Source organism: Acomys minous, assembly GCF_964271855.1.
Source record: "Acomys minous genome assembly, chromosome: 18".
NCBI lineage: Eukaryota > Metazoa > Chordata > Mammalia > Rodentia > Muridae > Acomys > Acomys minous.
This window is the reverse complement of record NC_140501.1, coordinates 24,376,325-24,394,983: the sequence shown is the minus strand read 5'-3', so window position 1 is coordinate 24,394,983 and position 18,659 is coordinate 24,376,325. Positions and strand designations below refer to the sequence as shown.

The 18,659-nt window shown below is 33.8% G+C and overlaps 1 protein-coding gene across 3 annotated transcripts in view; it reads right to left on the bottom strand.

Annotated features, from left to right (window-relative positions):
• DACH1 (dachshund family transcription factor 1) overlaps positions 1-18,659 on the bottom strand; it is a 394,247-nt gene that overhangs the window by 100,659 nt on the left and 274,929 nt on the right. For all 3 annotated transcript variants that reach the window (XM_084766967.1, XM_084766966.1, XM_084766968.1), the window contains 2 exons: positions 10,819-10,954; positions 9,274-9,408 (listed from right to left, as the gene is read on the bottom strand). In XM_084766967.1, the coding sequence (XP_084623093.1) occupies positions 9,274-9,408; positions 10,819-10,954 (271 nt within the window). The remainder of the gene's footprint in view (positions 1-9,273; positions 9,409-10,818; positions 10,955-18,659) is intronic.

The following is an 18,659-nucleotide window of genomic DNA, read 5'->3' as shown; positions in this document are numbered from 1 at the left end:
GCTGTCAATACAAATAGTCAAAACACAAAGAATGTAACATTTATATAATTCCTGATTGTGTCATAGTTCTTCTTGCTATAAGTAGTTTATTGTATATATGCACAATAATATAAATGTATATGTAAAAATAAAAAATGTTTAATAAAAAAGAGAAAAAAGAAAAATTATCTGGAATGATGGAAATCAGCCATGAACAAAACTCTCAATTTGTCTTTAGAACATTCAATATTAATTCAAATAATCATGTACCAATTTTGTAAACAATATCTCAAGTCAGCACTTGAAACATATCCCATTGAAATGTATGGCACTATGGATTTTCATCATTTTTCAATAAATGTAGAGAAAAGCACACAGAATAACTTGCTCTCTGGAAACTCAGAACTTGTGTTGTGTTGCTCTATTAGGCTAACATCTATTAGGACAGCTCTTGGAATTGATGAACTACAGTGACCATTTCTGCATGTTTCTAATGAATTCAATCAGGGAATAACTGAAATGTTTTGTAGTTAGTTGAGAGAAAGCCTATCTGCCCATTTACTAAATTAAAATGTACAAAATAAAAATAGTTAGAGCTCTACTAAATAAGGTTAATTTAATTACTTCTGTATTTCCAAACTGAAATTGCAGTGTGGAGTGATTCTTGTGTTGATGTTAAGGTACACAATTTCTGTAGATCACTTTCACATCAGAGCATATAAAGTTTCAGTGAGAAACAGCAAATGCACCATTTTAACAATTTGCTGAATAATATATGATAGATAATTCATTAGTCTAAGCAATATGATGTTCAAAAAATCTTACTTTAAAATATAAAATGAGGCATTTGTAATGATTCATAAATCACAAATGAAGCTGACTTGCATTTGGAACTAGCATGCTAATGAGTTGGTAACTGCTTTATCTCTTCTTCTCCTGAGGCATTCTTAATAATAATGATGATGCTGATAATAAGAATAATTTTATAAACAATATAGTAATTGTGTAAGTGTGTGAAAATACCTCAAATATGCAAAATACTTCATTTCATAAATGGCATGTGTGACAAGTTCAAAGGCAGCAATCAATGAGAATCTCATTTAGCTTTCAATATAGTCAAACATATCTCACCCATGTTTATCACCTAGACTTGTTATTGTTTATCAACTATATGTATTTTTGTAATTCTCAATACACTTGAATAAATGAATTATTAAAACTGTGCTCAGTATATTAAGCCTATTATATATTATAAAAATTTGTTTATCAATAGGTCATAAGCATTGAAATATAAATATAGTGGCAATTGTAATCACTTTCTTCCAATGATGTTTTTAAAATTTTTATTTATTTTCCATCCTGGCTCTCATCCTCCCTGCCCTCTCATTCCTTCCTTTCATCTGTTACTCTACAATTTCTCTTCATAAAAGGGCCCAGCCTCAATGGATGTCAACTATCCATGGGATATCAACTTGCAGTAAGATTAGGCACCTCCTCTTCTATTAAAGCTAGACAAGGCAAGGGAAAAGGTTCAAAGACAGTGGCAGAATCAGAAACAGCCTCTGCTCCAACTGTTATGAGTCCCACATGAAGATCAAGCTACACAACTGTAACATATGTGCAGAGCAACTACGTCAGTCCAATGCATGCTCCCTGGTTGGTGGCTCAGTCTCTGTGAGCCTCTATTGGCTCAAGTTTCTTCCAAGCAGTTTTTAATTGTTTATAAAGCACAATGAGATGAAACTCATGCCTCATACTGTTACTGGACCAAACACGTTGTCTGGCTATGTCAAAGTGTTAGTTACCCTTCTCCACACTCTGCGACTACTTTACTCTTCCATCTCCAGCCACTTGACCCTTCTTGTTTCATTATTTCCATTTTCACCTTCATACTTCCTGTCTTCAACTTTCCTTTCCTTGAAACCTTACCCATATTCTCCCTTACTAGTCTCCAATCATTTATGGCTACTCCAACTTAAATACATATATTAATACTAAAACTGATATTCACATATGACAGAGAATGAATGCTATTGTCCTTTGGGCTATGGATTACCTCACTTTGAATGATTATTCCATTTCTACCTATTTTCCTGGCAGTTTTATAATAGCTGAGTAATATAGTATTGTGTATATATATTATCTTCATTGTCCACTCATTGTTGGGCATCTAGGCTGTTTTTGTTTATTTTTTGTGAATAGTCATTTATTTTAAAAAGACATGCAGGTGTCTGCAAACATGCTCAATATCATTATCCGTTTGGAAAATAAAAACTAAAAACATGATGAAATACTAATTCATACGTACAAGCTGGCTCTGATTAAAAAGACAGACAATAATAACATTACTGAGGATGTAGTCTAGATAGAATCCTTATACATTGCTGGTGGAGTTGCAGAATGATATAAGTGTTTTAGATACATATAGCAGTTACTAAAACAATTAACTATATTAACCAAACTATAGCATTCTTAGGTATATATCCAAGTAAAGTAGAATATGTCTATAAAAACACCTTATATATGACTATATACAGCATCATTAGACAACATATTGCAAAAGAAAGAAAACAACACAGCTATCTATCAAGATGAACTGATTAAATCATATGTAGTATACATAGTCAATGAAATATCATCTGACAATAAAAATACTACCACATTCATGAACATTGGAAACATTGTGTTAAGTAAAAGAACCCAAATACAAAATTTCACACTCACGTGAGTATACTTATATTAAATGTTGATAATAGCTAAAACTATATAAGCAAGTAGGCTGGTAGTTGCTGTGGCTGATGCTAAAGGGAAGTGAAAGCTAAGGGATGTGGATTTTTTGCCATATTAATTAAAAGGCTCAAAAATCCTTTGGGGGGATGGTTGTAAAAATTCTGTACATATTTGACAAAACTCCTGACGATAGAGGAAAACTAAGTGCTGTGGAAATTATGTATCAAGTTATATATCCATGTAAAGAAATAAATTACAGGAAGTTCATACTGTCAACAACTACGAAGAGGTTAAGGTATTTCTTTACTCTAAATCACAGTGAGCTTGCCCTAGCTTTATGGCTCAAAAACTGAGACTTCTGACGAGGACTTAGGCATGTGCTACTCAAAGCCATAGCGTGGGCTTCCCTAAGCTCTCATTTCCACAGGTGATGCTAAGCAGACAAAATGAACCTTCACCCGGCGTACACTGCTGCCTGTTGCTTAAGAGAAGCCAGGTGTTTACAGAGCTTGCATATCGTACAATAAAGAACAACTCTGTTTTTCTTGAGACCGTGTTCTATTACAGAGTTATCATAGTGTTTTTATTATACTCATATAGTGTCAGATAATCTGGTGTTTTATCAGAAAATTGGCAATAGTGCTACATAAAGACTTTATTTTTGTTTCTTGGCTACGTTAAATAGGTTCACTCCCTTGTGCAATAGTGGCACATATGTCATAGGAACAGCCAATCACTTTTTGTTCAATTGAATATAAAAGCTGTTCCACAAATTAGAACATATGCCTGGTTCCATTATCTAGTTCTAAAACCTTTGGCTAGCTAGGTCAGATACCGTTCAGGAGAATACAATAGTATTATTCTGTTGAACAGATATAGTAATAAAATGCCCCCTACATACTTATCTGTAATTCCATGAATTAGTGCACTGCTCACACTTCAAAAGAGAGGCAATGATTTTTTTCAATAGATTGTGATTAATACAAAGACCCACAACCTCTCCTTATTAAGAAAATTAGAGATTATAGAGTCATTCACTCAAAATGGGACATTTATATCACAATCTCATCCACAAAGGCTCAGGAATCATCAAGGAAGAAGGAGAGTAAAGCTTGTAAGAGGCAAAGGTAATGGAAATTTCCAGAAAAACAACATTCTTTTGGACATGGCCATACACTTACACAAATGGACTTACTGTTAGATGTACAGCATGTACAAGACATGCAGAAGATAAAGACAGTCAAAATTCCATCATGGGTGGAAAAAAGAGTCAAGAAGTCTCATCTTTAAGATGTGACCCTCTAGAGGTTTCCCATGCCCGGGTAGGTGGCTCAGTATAATGCATATACGGGCAGCACTGAGTGGACTCATTGTTCATTTTAAAAACTAAACAGCAAATATATGAATTTGGGAGAGAAGTGGTGATATGGGATGGAGTATTTTATCCAAATGTATTATACACATTTATTAATAAAATAAATACATTTTAATAATAAGATGAAAAACCATATGTGTTTGTTTAAGTACTTTCTATAAGAACTTATAAAATTTCTAATTAAATGAATTAAGTAGATCACGTCTTGTAATAGACAAAAAGTTTAGCACTATAAATGTTCAGTATGACAGGAATCATCAGAGTTACCATCATTAAATAATAAACAATAAAGCCAGTAGAATGTTTCAGTGGATAAAGACAGTTGCAGCCATGTATGTTGATTTGAATGTGATGTAGGATTTCACACAGTGAATGCATAATTCAAACTGTAATATATACTAACAGTGTGAAAACATGGTGAATTCTATAGAAAAGGAGCTTTTAACCTAGACATATTCATGTATTAGTTACATGAGACAATAAAACTTCTAATATGCTAGAATGTGACATCATTAATTAGTGTAATAGCAATTTATCATTTTAAAGAAGAAGAGCATTTTTGAAGGTGAAACATTCACCAAAGTGATATTACAAGTTTTAAAATTACATTATTTAAAACAATGAGACTATGCAAAAATATTTTAAGAAACCTGAGAGAAATCAAGCTTTACCCAGTTTTGAAAAAAAAAAAAAGATATACAGGGTTGATGCACAGAAGAATTTATTTTAAAAAAAGGAAATTTAAATATAGTAAAATCCTTTTGTTGGTCACTGCATTCATGTCAATGGTGTGTACAGAAAATGTCTCCACATAGTTTTATTACCATAGATGTTCACAGCCTCAAGGATGCTTCCATATAATGACTGCCCTTATTGCTGCTATCTAAACCCTTACACGTGCCCAGCTGTTGAGAGTAATCCAAACTCTTTGTTTATCTGTGATGACCCAGGCTCCTCTCTTAGCTATCCAATAATGTTACCTCTCTGTTCATTTGTATATGTTTTATATAAACATGCTGAGCTTCTGTGGTGCTGTGGCTTCTCAGTCTGAAAGCCCAGACTACCCTAGACTGTTTTTATTTCTGTGACTCTGTATATGCCATGTCTTCATTCCCATGTGACCTCTAGTCAAGCTCCTAAGACCCAAGCCATGGAAGCTAGGAGGTCCGTTCCACCTTGAACAACTTACTGTTTGTTGGTTTATCTCTGTTCAGAGGGAAAAGATCCCTGGGGATTTAGGGAATTTGTGGTATTCATAAAAGTGTGTGTGTGTGTGTGTGTGTGTGTGTGTGTGTGTGTGTGTGTGTATGTATGTATGTATGTATATACACTGTAACAACAACTAATGTCAAAAGAGGATATGAACTTTAAAGAGACCAAGGATGGAAATATGGGGAAGTTTGGAGGAAGAACAGGGCTGGGGGAATATGTAATTATATTATAATCTCAAACAATAAAGGAAATAATTTTTTAAAAAAAGACAGTGTAACCAATTTTTAGCTTTTCCATTTGCAGCATCAGAGTTTTGCCTAGCACTTATCTTTTACAAACTCTTGAATTTAATAAAAGTTAACAATATTAATAAACATTTTTCATTATGCCTGGGACTTCTACATGAGGTTTAAATGCTTATAATTCCATAAACAAAATAATTTTTCTTTTTAAATTTTAAATATGGTATAAATAGACCCCTCCCCATGCTCAAGACTACATTGAAGTATTCTTTATATAAAAATAATGGGAGCACTTGCTCAGTTAATTGTTTACTGAACTCTGAGTTTATGAAGCTTCTGGACAATGAACTGATAGGAATTTTGTTTTTTGTAGGAAATATTATAGACAATAGGTTTTTCATATTTAAAAAGACACACAGTTTTAAGATAATTGATGATTTAGGCTTCATACCACCATCATTTGGGTCACGAAATGAATTTTGCTATCTATGCAATGTATCAATGTTTTCTTATGAAATATTGCCTTTTCAATGATTTAGTTGTTAGAAAGCAAATTACACATAAAAAGTTCAAGCTGAAAATAATATGAATATGTAATTAATTTTTCTACAGATTTCCCTAAATGAAGTTACTTGTTCAATACAGACATAAGTAGTAAGAAAGTTGCAGCCTTGTTGTGAGGAATATGATAAATGGAGTCATGAAAAAAAAACAAATTTTAATTTAGCAGACTCTATCAATCTAGAAAGTCCATGAATATTTACTATTAATTCAGTATGCTGGAAATAGATGAAAGAGATAGAGAGTTCATCCAAGAGAAAGAACAACATAAAACAAGGCACTATAATTATATCAACATCTATTAAATTTTCCATGATTTGAAATCAATGGTAGTTTCATATAGCCAGTCAGAATGCCATCCATCTAATTTTGTATATGAAATATTGGGATACATGTACGATTTGGTTAGGATCTTTGATAGGAACAAAACATGGAGAGATTAGTAAGATTAGTAAAATAGTAAGCCTCTATGTATATTCAGAGTTAGAATGCTCTACATATAAACATGCCACTAAAGAAAAAGTAATTTTTGCCTTTTACCTTGCTATTTAAAGAATGCAATAATCATCTTTGAATTCACGCTTATTTCTTAATATTTTCTATTAATCCAAACTAAATAGCATAAGTACATATACAGGATGGTTTATTTAATAAAGAACAAAGTATGTTAATGAATAAAGAATTTCCACAGGAGAAGGCAAATATTGTAGTAAATTTGAGGACACAGGGATGTACAAGAAAAATGAGAAACCTAGTTAAAAAGCTGTCATTTTAAAAAATGTTCCATAGTAATAGTATATTATAATTATTATGACAGCTAATGAGTAGTACAGATAAACTCTTAACTCTTGGATATCACAGGTCAACTCAACTTGAAGCATAAGGTTGGGCAGTTATCGGCTTAGTTAAGTATTTACTGTCTCTTCATTGTCATATCCAGATTTCATATTTCAATTTCCAGCTTTTGATACCAATGTTCTTGAAAATATTTAAGTCCTAACATAATGATATCCATTTTGTATTATCAGTCAATTTCCCATTTCTTTTCCTTTTGTATTATATTTTGGTTTTTTGTTTGTGTGTTTATTAGGTGTCTGCGTGTGTCATATCAAGGATCATATTTGTAGATCAGAGGACAAAGTTCTGGGCGTAGTACTCTTCCACTATAATATGAGCTTCAGGTATCAAGTCAGATCCTTGGGCTTTGAAGTGGTACCCAGTGGCTGAGGCATAGTTCCAGCCTCTTCATACCTTTTTACACTGAACCAGTTAAATTACATCCATGGAAAACTGAGAAAAGAGCCACTCATTTTCTGTAGACATTTATTCTGTGGCTGAACCTTCGGAAAAAATTGCTCAGTTCATCTAATTATTTTTTTACATTGAAATATTACTGAAAAATAAATTTCCAAATTATCTTTTTCTATGTCAATTTTCATAATTCTCTGCTATAATAATCTTTTATTAAATATGAATGAAAGAGAAAATATAACACAAGGTTTCTTCAGTATTGAACTCATGGAACATTACACTGAGAAATGTAGAGGCCTTGGGATGCAGTGAAACACTATGTATACAGCTCTAAATTTACAATAACATAATATCAAGTTTGAAAATACACAATAATAATACACTATAAGTAACAGACAAGTTCATAGATGTCGCTATTTCTCATTTGTATCTTCACTGTAATATGCTCATACACAGAAAACATTTCTGTGTTCTCATGGATGTTATAAGGAACAGATAGTGTTATTTGCAAATATTATATTCTTCCATCCCAAGGAAGTTAGTAAGGCTGTAGTGCATTTTAGGAAGATATTTCCTAAGCACTTTTAATGTTTTCCGAGCTTACTTATTCTCTCCTAAGAAGCATTATTTTACTTATGCACTTAAAATCCTTTTATAAACTTAATAAATAATTATTTTTTTGCCTTTGACAGACAGGATTTAACCCTGTGTCTTGTTCATGTTATACAAGTACTGTGTGCCCAACTTCAGGGTATCAATGATTTGTCAAAATAACTTGATATTTTATCTAAATCAGTAATCATGAATTTGAAAGAGAGCAACAAGGGAAGTGTAGTGGAATAGTGTAGGTGGAGGAAAGGGAAAGGAAAAATATATAGTGATGTCATAATTTCAAAAATCAAAGAAAAAATTTAAAAGTTAATGAAAGTTGAAAAAAATGACAAAGTTTCTATAGGCACAACTCAAAATATGTTATTTGAAATTGTGTTTATCTTTTAGGCATATCTATTTAATAGATGAGAAAATTCAAATGTACTTTCTTAGTAAAAAATGGCTTAGGTTGATATAAAAACAATGATGGGAAACCTGAATCTCTGCACATCATGGGCTCTGTTATCGGTATGAATGTGTGTGTGTGTGTGTGTGTGTGTGTGTGTGTGCGCGCGCGTGTGCGTGTGTGCGTGTGTGCGTGCGTGTGTGTGTGTGTGTGTGTGTGTGTGTGTGTGTGCACATTTGTGCACAAGGCATATGTGAGTGAGGCTAAAAGTTAATGCAGATAGTTTTCCCCCTCTCAGGAACCATCACTCTTCATGTTGAGACAGGGCCTATCACTGGGAACTGGAACCCAGAAATAGGTGAGGCTGGCTAGCCAGAAAAACTAGTAATCCTCAAGTTTCCACTTCCCCGACATTTAGGTTATAAGCACAGCACTCTTTTAGCCTTTTCTGCATGGGTGCTGGCGCTGGAACTCAGGCCCTAATAAGTTCCAGAGAAGTCCTTCAAAGGCTGAACTGTCTACTTTGCTTCCCATGCCCTTTGAAATGTCTGCAAAGATTCACTTGAACATCCTGAAAGACCTAATGATCATGTGTCTTTAAATCAAAAGAGAATTTCCCTAATTCTTTTTATGATCTGTCATACTAAGTAAAATAAAATGGATTTGAGTACATTAAAAAGGACCTTAGTAAATACAAATTAACATTTGGGACATATAAATTTCTTTTAAATATGTTGTGAAAATTAAGTCGTTACTTACCACTGTGTAACAGGAAGTAGCAGTCTTCTTTCAGATGCCTTTTGTTGAATAGGCTCAATATTTTATTAACATATATATTTGAAATATTCATTTTATTTTCCTGATGCAGCAATAGATGGTGCATTTCATTCCGAGAACAAATGAAAGGGGACAGAATCACAAATTACCTTTTTCAATATGGATCCTTTTTGACTCATGTCCCATGTCATGACCAGCCAAATCTCCCTCCTTTGGCCCAGGAAGTACGTTTGGTGATAAACCCATCAGCATCTGGTTCATGGACAACCCATTCTGATGGATAGCTGTTCGTGCCAATCAAGAAACAAACACAACAACAGCAGAATATGTAGTTAATGTGTATCAGTGGAAAATGGTTTTATAATAAAAAATAATATAAGCATATAATGCTCAAACATTAAAATTATAATCCATTAGTAAAATTACTGGAGGATTGATAATCAATGGTAATCCTTAAGGATAAGCAGAAAACACTGTTTTACTGTACTTATTTTCCAATAAAATAATCCATTTTTTGTGCTTAGAATAATGTGGACTATCCATATTAGTACAACCACTCCCAGTGAAGTTGTCAGTATTTTATTCTAGTGCATCAAGTTTTCTCCTTAGAAAATAAACTTCGCCAATTTGAGAAATGTAGGGAATCAAGAATAAAATACCTTTTAACAATGTCAGATTAATATGAATGACATACTAGTGACCTGTTTAAGATAGTATAGTTTCCTACAATTAAAAAACTGACATAGTGGTTTCAGTCTCCTTTTTGTAGTCTACTCCATAGAACATGGCAGGAAAGAAAATCATCTTGTTCTTAGAAATATTACGTGAAAAGATCATTATATATGAAAATATCTATCCTATGTACAATAATACTATAATGATGCTAACATCTTTATTTTGATCATTTTCTGTGATTTTATGATAAAAATGTATTGTATGCAGAAATTAAAACTTTCGTTCTTTTTGAGCTGGTGTTATAGATGTGAGCCATCTAAAGTGGATACTAGACAACAAATTCTGGTCCACTGAAAGATCATCCATTTCTCTTTACTTTTCAGCCATCTTACCAGATACAAGATTAAATACCATAATTTTTATAGAAAATAATTTGAAGACCTACTTTAAAAAAATTAACAATAAAAGAAAATTATATGTCGCTGAGTATTTCAGACAATAATCCTAAACTAAAATTCTTTAATCAAGTGATCATTCAAAATGGGAAAGAACTAGACTTTCCAAATTTACTGTGCTTAATTTGATATCTGCTGTTCATACTTGTAAATATTTCAGTAAATAAGGATGAATGCTAGAATCTGATGAATTTCAAAAGTAGCAAAGGTTTCTATCCAAGAAATGCAATTGCGTACCGGAAATGATGTACTTAGATGTTAGATAGTTGGGAATTGGTTGTGTACTTCAGAAAGTAATCTGGAAGATTACTTACTTTTTCTGTTTCATAGCTCAAATCTTATGTGTAGCATCAAAGAGAGGAAGCCATATCCGAACCTGTTAATGCTGCATCATCCCTCATGGCATTCCAAACTGGGACACATAATTTTGAGGAACGGCTATTTGCTAGGAGCTTCGGTACATGATGCATTTGAGATCTAGTTGAAACGAGGGCCTTTGGATTAGAAAGCCCAGCTGCACCTAATAAAGCTTAAGAGGGTGACAGGTAGAAGTATGAGACCTACGGATTCTGTCGGAAGAACTCTCGGTCCGTGCAGGGGAGCTGGACACACTGCTGCTGCGGTGTGATGAAGGGTGGCTGCCAGGCCTCCGGCCCTCCTCCAGAGAGGGGGCAGGTGAGGGACTGTCGGGTACGCGCTCCTGCATTGTACAGGATCAAAGGAGAAAAGAAGACGTCAGTACACTGAATCTTGATTTCATGAATGGTATTTTTCCTAGTACAATTAGAAATATGAAGAGGGCTGTGCCCCAAAACCCCACAGTGTCTCACCAGCACCTAACCATACTAAACAATATAATTAATCATGACAAAAAAAAAAAACCCTCACACATATATATAATGAGCTAATGTAAATGGGATTGCAAATAATAAATTAAATAACCATTAGTTAAAACTTTATATTTTGAGCAACAAAATATTTTCACCTTTTATATATTAACAGACTTAGGCACTGATGATCACTCTCTACAGTAATCAATATATATTTGAGTATAGAAACAAACTTCTGCATTAAAAACTGGTACACAAGAAAAGAGATGGCTTAGTGGTTAAAGACAGTGGCGCTCTTACAGAGGACCTAGGTGAGGTTCTTAGCACTTACAAAGCTCACAACTACCTGTAATTTCAGTGGAAAGGAAGAAGCGTTGTTCACAGGTCTGCCCATAAAACCACAATCAGCTTTTAGATGGTTAAAATGTGTATATGAGAAGCACCTGGCAAGAGCAATGCCTGTGCTTGAGTTTTGTTTTCAGATATTCTGGTTGATAAAGCAGGATACCTGAGGGCAAGACCTAAGGAAATACATGTTAAAGTGTTATCTCTTTGTTCCTATGACTAGGAGGTTCTATGGAAATATCGTCCGTGCAGTAGCAATTTGTCAGTAGAAGGGAAGTACTACATTGGATAAATTGCTGATCTTCTGTGCCTAGTATCCTTATGTGATGTGCAGATAACGAGAGGTATTTTTGTAAAGAAGGAGGCAAGGCTGTTACCCCATATCAGCAAGCCAAGGAATGCCAGGGATTGTCAGCTAAGGCCAGAGCTCTGGAGAAGCAGAGAAGACTCCACTTACAATCTTGGAGAAATATGGTTACATGAAGAATGTTTTTTGATATTTAAAGCCAATTAATTTATGGATGTTAGTTTCTATGGCCCAGAGGAAAATAATATCCCACCCATGAAAAGATAGATCCAGGCATTTAATATATATGTATATTACATACGTATATTAATACATGCATGTATTAATAAATATACACATATATTTAATATGTACACAAGCCAAATCAAGTAACTGTTATGTTACAGGCTATTTTTCAATGATCTGCATTGCCAACAAACATCTCCAACAGATACACTGAGGATTCATTTTGCAGAGCAATTCAATTAAAATGAAAGCAGGTGCCATAATGTTCAAGGCTTATTTTAAAATTCCACATCACAAATTATTTCCCAGTGTGTGTCCTGAAGAACATAATCCAAGCCCATAAGAAGCTGTAGGACAAAACATATCTGCTTAAACAGTGTTGAAAACACTAAAAACAAGAGCTACACAAAGAAAATCATAATTTATACTCTATTCTTAATACATGCAGTGAAATTTCTGTAATGATAACTTCTATCTATCTATCTATCTATCTATCTCTATCTATCTGTAGATAGATATAGATATATGTTAATGGGCTTAGGGAAAGAACAATAGATGTCCACCAAAAGAGAGCTGTCAGAGGCATTATACCATGGAATTGTCCTTCACTATAGTTGAAAAGACTGAAAATTGATTCCCCTAATTTCTGCTAATAGCAAAACTGAGTAATATTTAGGTGAATATAAAATACTTATGTTCCAATTCAACTCCGGTACTGTTTCACTTGAAAGATCGAAGATGAACAAATTACTGAAGAAAGCAACAGGAGAATATAGAAAGAAAAACATGCACGTACCAGAGAGAGAGAGAGAGAGAGAGAGAGAGAGAGAGAGAGAGAGAGAGAGAGAGAGAGAGAGACAAACAGAGACAGAGACACAGACACAAACACAGACAGAGACAGAGACAAAGACAGAGAGAGATGCCATAGGCTTAAAATTCACAGACTCCATAGCTGGAAAAGACTGTTGGCTTCTTCCCTCCTTTAGAAAGCTTGCAGCTTGAATGGCAGCTTTTGGTACCACTAAATCTAGTCCTCAGGGAGGGGGCATTCAGATCAGTTCAAGTCCAAGGGCCTTGAGATCACGGTGTTTTCATCAATAGAGTTTTTACCTTTCACCTCTGGGGCAAAATCTGTATATTTTAGGAATCTCTTGGACAATGCTGACCAAAAATTCAAAAAAAAAAAAAAAAAAAGAAAAAAAAGAAAGAAAGAAAGAAAAAATGAGGTTTCTTATGCCCAGTGGTGGAATTTGTGATGGGTAGTCAGTCTTTCTTTCACTCCTAGAGCTCAGATGGAAACTTTTCATTAAAGTTATATATGTACACTTATACCCAGATCCACTTGAGTTACACTTTTATTTTTCTTAAGATACAATGAACATTGTGTAGTAGAATGGGGAAGAAAAAGTGTAAGAGCCAGTGTAACAAGTACTTTTCTGTGAGATTGTGTCTATTAGCAAGGTCAGAAGCTAAGCTCACAGAATTTCGCCAACATCACTGTCTAAACCTAAGCTGAACAACAACAAAAATAAAAACTCCAAAGCAGAAAGGGAAATGCCCACAAAACCTCAACAAATGAAAAAGAACTGCAATCAACTAAGGATTATGAGAGGAAACAATTGTCTTCCCTATAGAAGACACCACTTGGTTACTCAATACCAAATGGTCATCACCGAAAACATAAGAATAACAGTATTCAGATTGAGCAGGTCATATTGAGAAATATTCATGTATATACATATCTATTGTATATATATATATATATATATATATATATATATATATATATTCACATACATACATACATATATACACACATACATTCATGCATGTTTTGAGAAACCTCAAACCCATTTCCACCCCCTCCAATTTTTCTCCTGTTATACAGCAGTTTTCTTCCCCAACATTCTATGTCTCTACGTTTTAAACAAATTGAGTTCACTTAGTGCGACCTATATGTGACTCTGTATAAGAACACTTGCTGGAATACAAAGAAGCTCCAAGGAGCCATATGTCTGAAGAAAATTGTCTTCTCTCCTGCAACCATGAATGCCAATAAAAATAACTCCTTATTTAGACAGATAGGGCCTCCTAGGGTCCCAGATTAGAGCCTTTTGGCTTTGTTTTAAATGTAATTTCTATCCAATAAGATTGTTAATTCTTTATTTACATAGAATATATAATATGAACAAGAGAAAGTGATTGTATTTTATTAAAATAAAAATTTCTAAATTAACCAATATATCTTCTGCATATTAAGACATTTTTAATATGGCTTATAATAATTGTGTCAGTGGTCTTATTTGTAATGGCACTTGTTCGTTTTTGCTGAAAAGAGATAAAGTACAGTCAAAAAATGAATCAATTTTTGTGAAAATCATTTGTAAATCTGATTTTGTGGCCATAACAATTTTCATAGCAAGGACTAATGTAAAGTATGGGTAGATGGTTTTTCTTGGATATTTGATTAATAAAACTTTGATATTTATTTATAAACTGAAACAGCAATGGTTATGCCAATAAAAGGCATTCTTTGTTTCTTTAAACATTTTTCACATAAGTAGAAAATTGTTCAATATAAATTTATCCCAACCTTCTATGCTGATTTATTTAACTCATGAATCATTTCCATATCCCTTTATCCATTCAAAACACCTTAAGATGACATAATAAGCTATGTAAAAATTGATTGAAACATTAATATAATTTGAAAGCCTAGCTTAGAACTATGGAAACTGTACAACTTGAAGCATTTATTTGGCTTTCCTTATTTGACTTTACTGTAGCATTAGACTCAAGAACAGAGAATACTGTGACTATACATAATGCTTTTATCTTAAGAAAATGTTTTATGCAAATTCTATGATTTAAAAGCTTAATTATTCAATTGAAACTATCTATAAATTGAGACACAACATATTCAGTCATTTTACTTAATGTATAATTTCAATCTTTAGAAAGTGATGTATTATTCTTTGAAGAATTTCATTAAAGCCAAATCCATTGAGCAAGTAATACTTGAATACACTGTTGCACAATAAATTAATTTATTTCAACAGCTTAATTCTTTTATCATATTTATATGCTTGCCTTTCTAGAGTATTCTATAGGATGGAGAATAATGAAGACAGTAAAGAATAGCTTGGAGGAGAACCTTGTAATTATTACTGAAACAAAATGATAATGAGTTTTATTTAGACATAATAAGAAAGAAGTAGTTCAGTGTCTTTGGGGAAACTATGTAAACGGGATTTATAATTTCATTTCCTGGATACCTTTTAACCTCTAAGCTAGGCCTGAAGTAGAACAGAAAAGAAGAATATTTAATACTTTGACATACTGCTTCACAGTACTACATCAACTCCAACCAATCAATAAAACACAATCTTTTGCAATGTTCCATCTTTATAAAACTCACCACAATAATAAATGAAAATTTAAGAGGAGTACTCTTTCACTGTAAAAAGGTCAAACTAATAAAGTAATGGCATAAGAATAACTGCAAAGGGAAGGCTGCATACATTGTCGCACAACAATAAGTATTGTTCTCTATGGTAATTTAAAATTAAATGTGGAATTCAAAACTTGTGTACTCTTATTGCTGCTTCCAATATTTTCAAAATTGAGCTGTTATAACTACTGCTCTCCACCATGAAGAGCAGAAAGGTTGTATTGCCTGAGTAAAAGGAAATAATCACAACTTGTTTATATATATATTATTTCACTTAGCTTAGTTAATTTTGCTTTCTTTTTGGACCCCTCACTTGCACTTGCCTTATAAAACTTTTCCATTTATCTTCATTTCGGTTAGAGATTATCTCATTGGAAATGACAAAGAAGTAGATAAACAAGCATTTCTACTCTAAATAACTTAACTTCTTAATTTACAAGTTAACATAGTTGGCCAGTGCTGTTTCTTAGTACATAACCCAAATACCATACTTCTGAATGGGTACTGCTCACACTTACATTGTTTCATTCAGTAAATATTTACTTCATCCAAGACAGGATGTAAATTTATGGACATATATTTTCTCATTGACATTTTTTTCATTATGGACTATATCTCAAACACTCTAGTCTTAACAAACTGCACAATTATTTTCCATGGTAAACTCAAATCCTCCCTGTTTTGAAAGCTGTGTAAAGAATATAAAATGTAACTTTCATATTTTTCTTTTGGAAAGTGCTAAAAAGCACTTCTAAAAGGCGCAATGAATGATGTCAACATACCTATATTAGCTAAAGAGCAATGAACTATCACTGGAAAAAAATTATCAACTTTACTTAAACAAGCAGGTCTAGGAATAAAATTTTAATTTAATTCCATTTTTGTTTTTTAACTTATTCATTCTAGAGGTCTATTTTTCCACATTTTACATGGTAATTCTGGTAGACTGATTTTTTAATATTTAAAACAAACAAAAAATTATTCACTTTACATCCTGATTATAGCTCCCTCTCCTCCTCTCCTCCAAGTCCAACCCTTGCTCCCTCTTTTCTTTATTCCCCTTGCTCTACTCCTCAAAAATTGGGAGCCCCCCTCCTCTACTAATACACCCTAACACATCAAGCTGCATCAGGACTGAGTGCAACCTCCATCCTTGTAGCCAGGCTAGGCAGCATCACCAGGGGTATGTGACCTAAATGCAGGCAACAGAGTCCATGTCATAAAGATGCTCACTCCAATTAATAGGGGAACCACATGAAACCCAGGGTGCCTGTTGGCTACATCTGTGTATAGGGTCTAAGTCTAGTCCATGCATGGTCTATGGTTTTTGATTCAGTCTCATAAGCTCCTCCCTGCCCCTCAGCCCCTGGCTAGTTGGCTCTGTTGATCTTTTTTCTTAATTTAATTTTAATTTTATTAATTTATTCAGATTACGATGCAATTGTTATCCCATCGCTTGTATCCTCCCATTCCTCCCTCCCTCCTTCTTTCACCCTATTCCTCTTCTCTAGGTCTAAGACTGAGGGGACCTCCTCCCCCACTATATAGTCATAGGCTATCAAGTCTCATCTTGGTAGCCTGCTTATCCTTTCTTTGAGTGATCTTTTTGTAGCGCCCTTCTACCCTCCTGTCTCTCCACCCTCCTAACTCTTCCACAAGTCTAGAAGGGAGGGAGAGGAACACCAACCCACCCACAAAAAATTTGACATGAAATTTACCCTGCCTACAAGTTGTGCAGATATAAAAATAGAGTCTCATATTTGACCGTGACCCCTGGATGGGGAGACCTGGTGGCACTCAGAGGAAGGATAGCAGGCTTCCAAGAAGAGACTTGATACCCTATGAGCATATAAAGGGGGAGGTAATCCCCCTCAGTCACAGTCATAGGGGAGTGGAGTAGGGGAGAATGGGAGGGAGGGAGGAATGGGAGGATATAAAGGATGGGATAACAATTGAGATGTAATATGAATAAATTAATAAAAACGCTGGATTAAAAAATAAATAAATAAATAAATAAATAAATAAATAAATAAATAAATAAATAAGTAAAAATAGAGCAGAGATTGAGGGAATGTCCAACTAATGCCTGTCCCAAACTGAGACTACCCCATGGGAAAGAGCCAACCCCTGTCACTAATAATGATATTCTGCTATGCTACAAACAGGAGCCTAGCCTAGCTGTCTCTGAGATGCTCCACTAAGTAGCAGATCAAAACAGATGTTGAGACTCACAGCCAAAAGCATTGGGCAGAGCACAGGGAGACATAGTTTTAAAGGACATATTTAACATAAAATTAATCAAATCAAGAAAGCGTAATCTTGACTTGGGAATTGTAATTCATCATAATGAAAGTTGAGTGACATTTTTTTTTTTCATTTTAAAGCCTGTTCCTATTATATAGCTCAGGCTTCAGTTGAGCTCACAATCCTTCTGCCTCAATTTCCCAAAAGTGGGAAATATAGCTGTGAGTTTTCATATTGGTACTAACATTATAAGTAAAAAGTAGAATTCCTTTCATTCTAAATGTAAAGGAAGGAGGTGAGCAAGAATTGGATCAGTTTAGACATGGTTTTCTTGCTGTTTATTGGCATTCTCTGCACAGCAAATATTTGCAGTAAAGTTTTCATCTGGGTAGGTACAGTATGTGTCCTTAGAGACTACTCCTACTGTAAGCTTTAATTTGCAGTTGCTTTGATGGATCTAAATTATATTTATGTTCTTTTCTTTCTTGAGACTATTCAGAGTTAGAGAAGGAGTCTCCATTCAAGTCTGTTTGGCCACAAGTTTACCTCATGGATAGGGTTATATACCTTGGACAGCAGTGTATAATATATTCCTTTTATGACACTAGCCACTACAGATAACCATACCCAAGGGTCATTACCTCAAAGGATTTATAAAATATTAGTCCTTATTCACTTATTGAATAGAATAATTATAGGAGTATAAGGGTTTTTTTTTCATTGATTAATTCTGGCACCCCATTTACACAAAAAAAAGGCTCAGAAAAACACTTGTTCTTTTGCTATTTACTTCTGTTTTGTTTAAATCTGATCTGGACTCAAAAGAAGTCAAGTTTCTAATATTTTAGTGAATATAGTTGAAAAAAGAAAAGAGAATATGAGATAAAGGCATCTTGCCGCAGACTTGTGACTGTATCTGTATAACCTGATCACGGTTGCCTAGGAGCCTGTAGGTAAGATGACTAAGGAGACTTTTAAGGAGATTAAAACTTCTCATAACGCT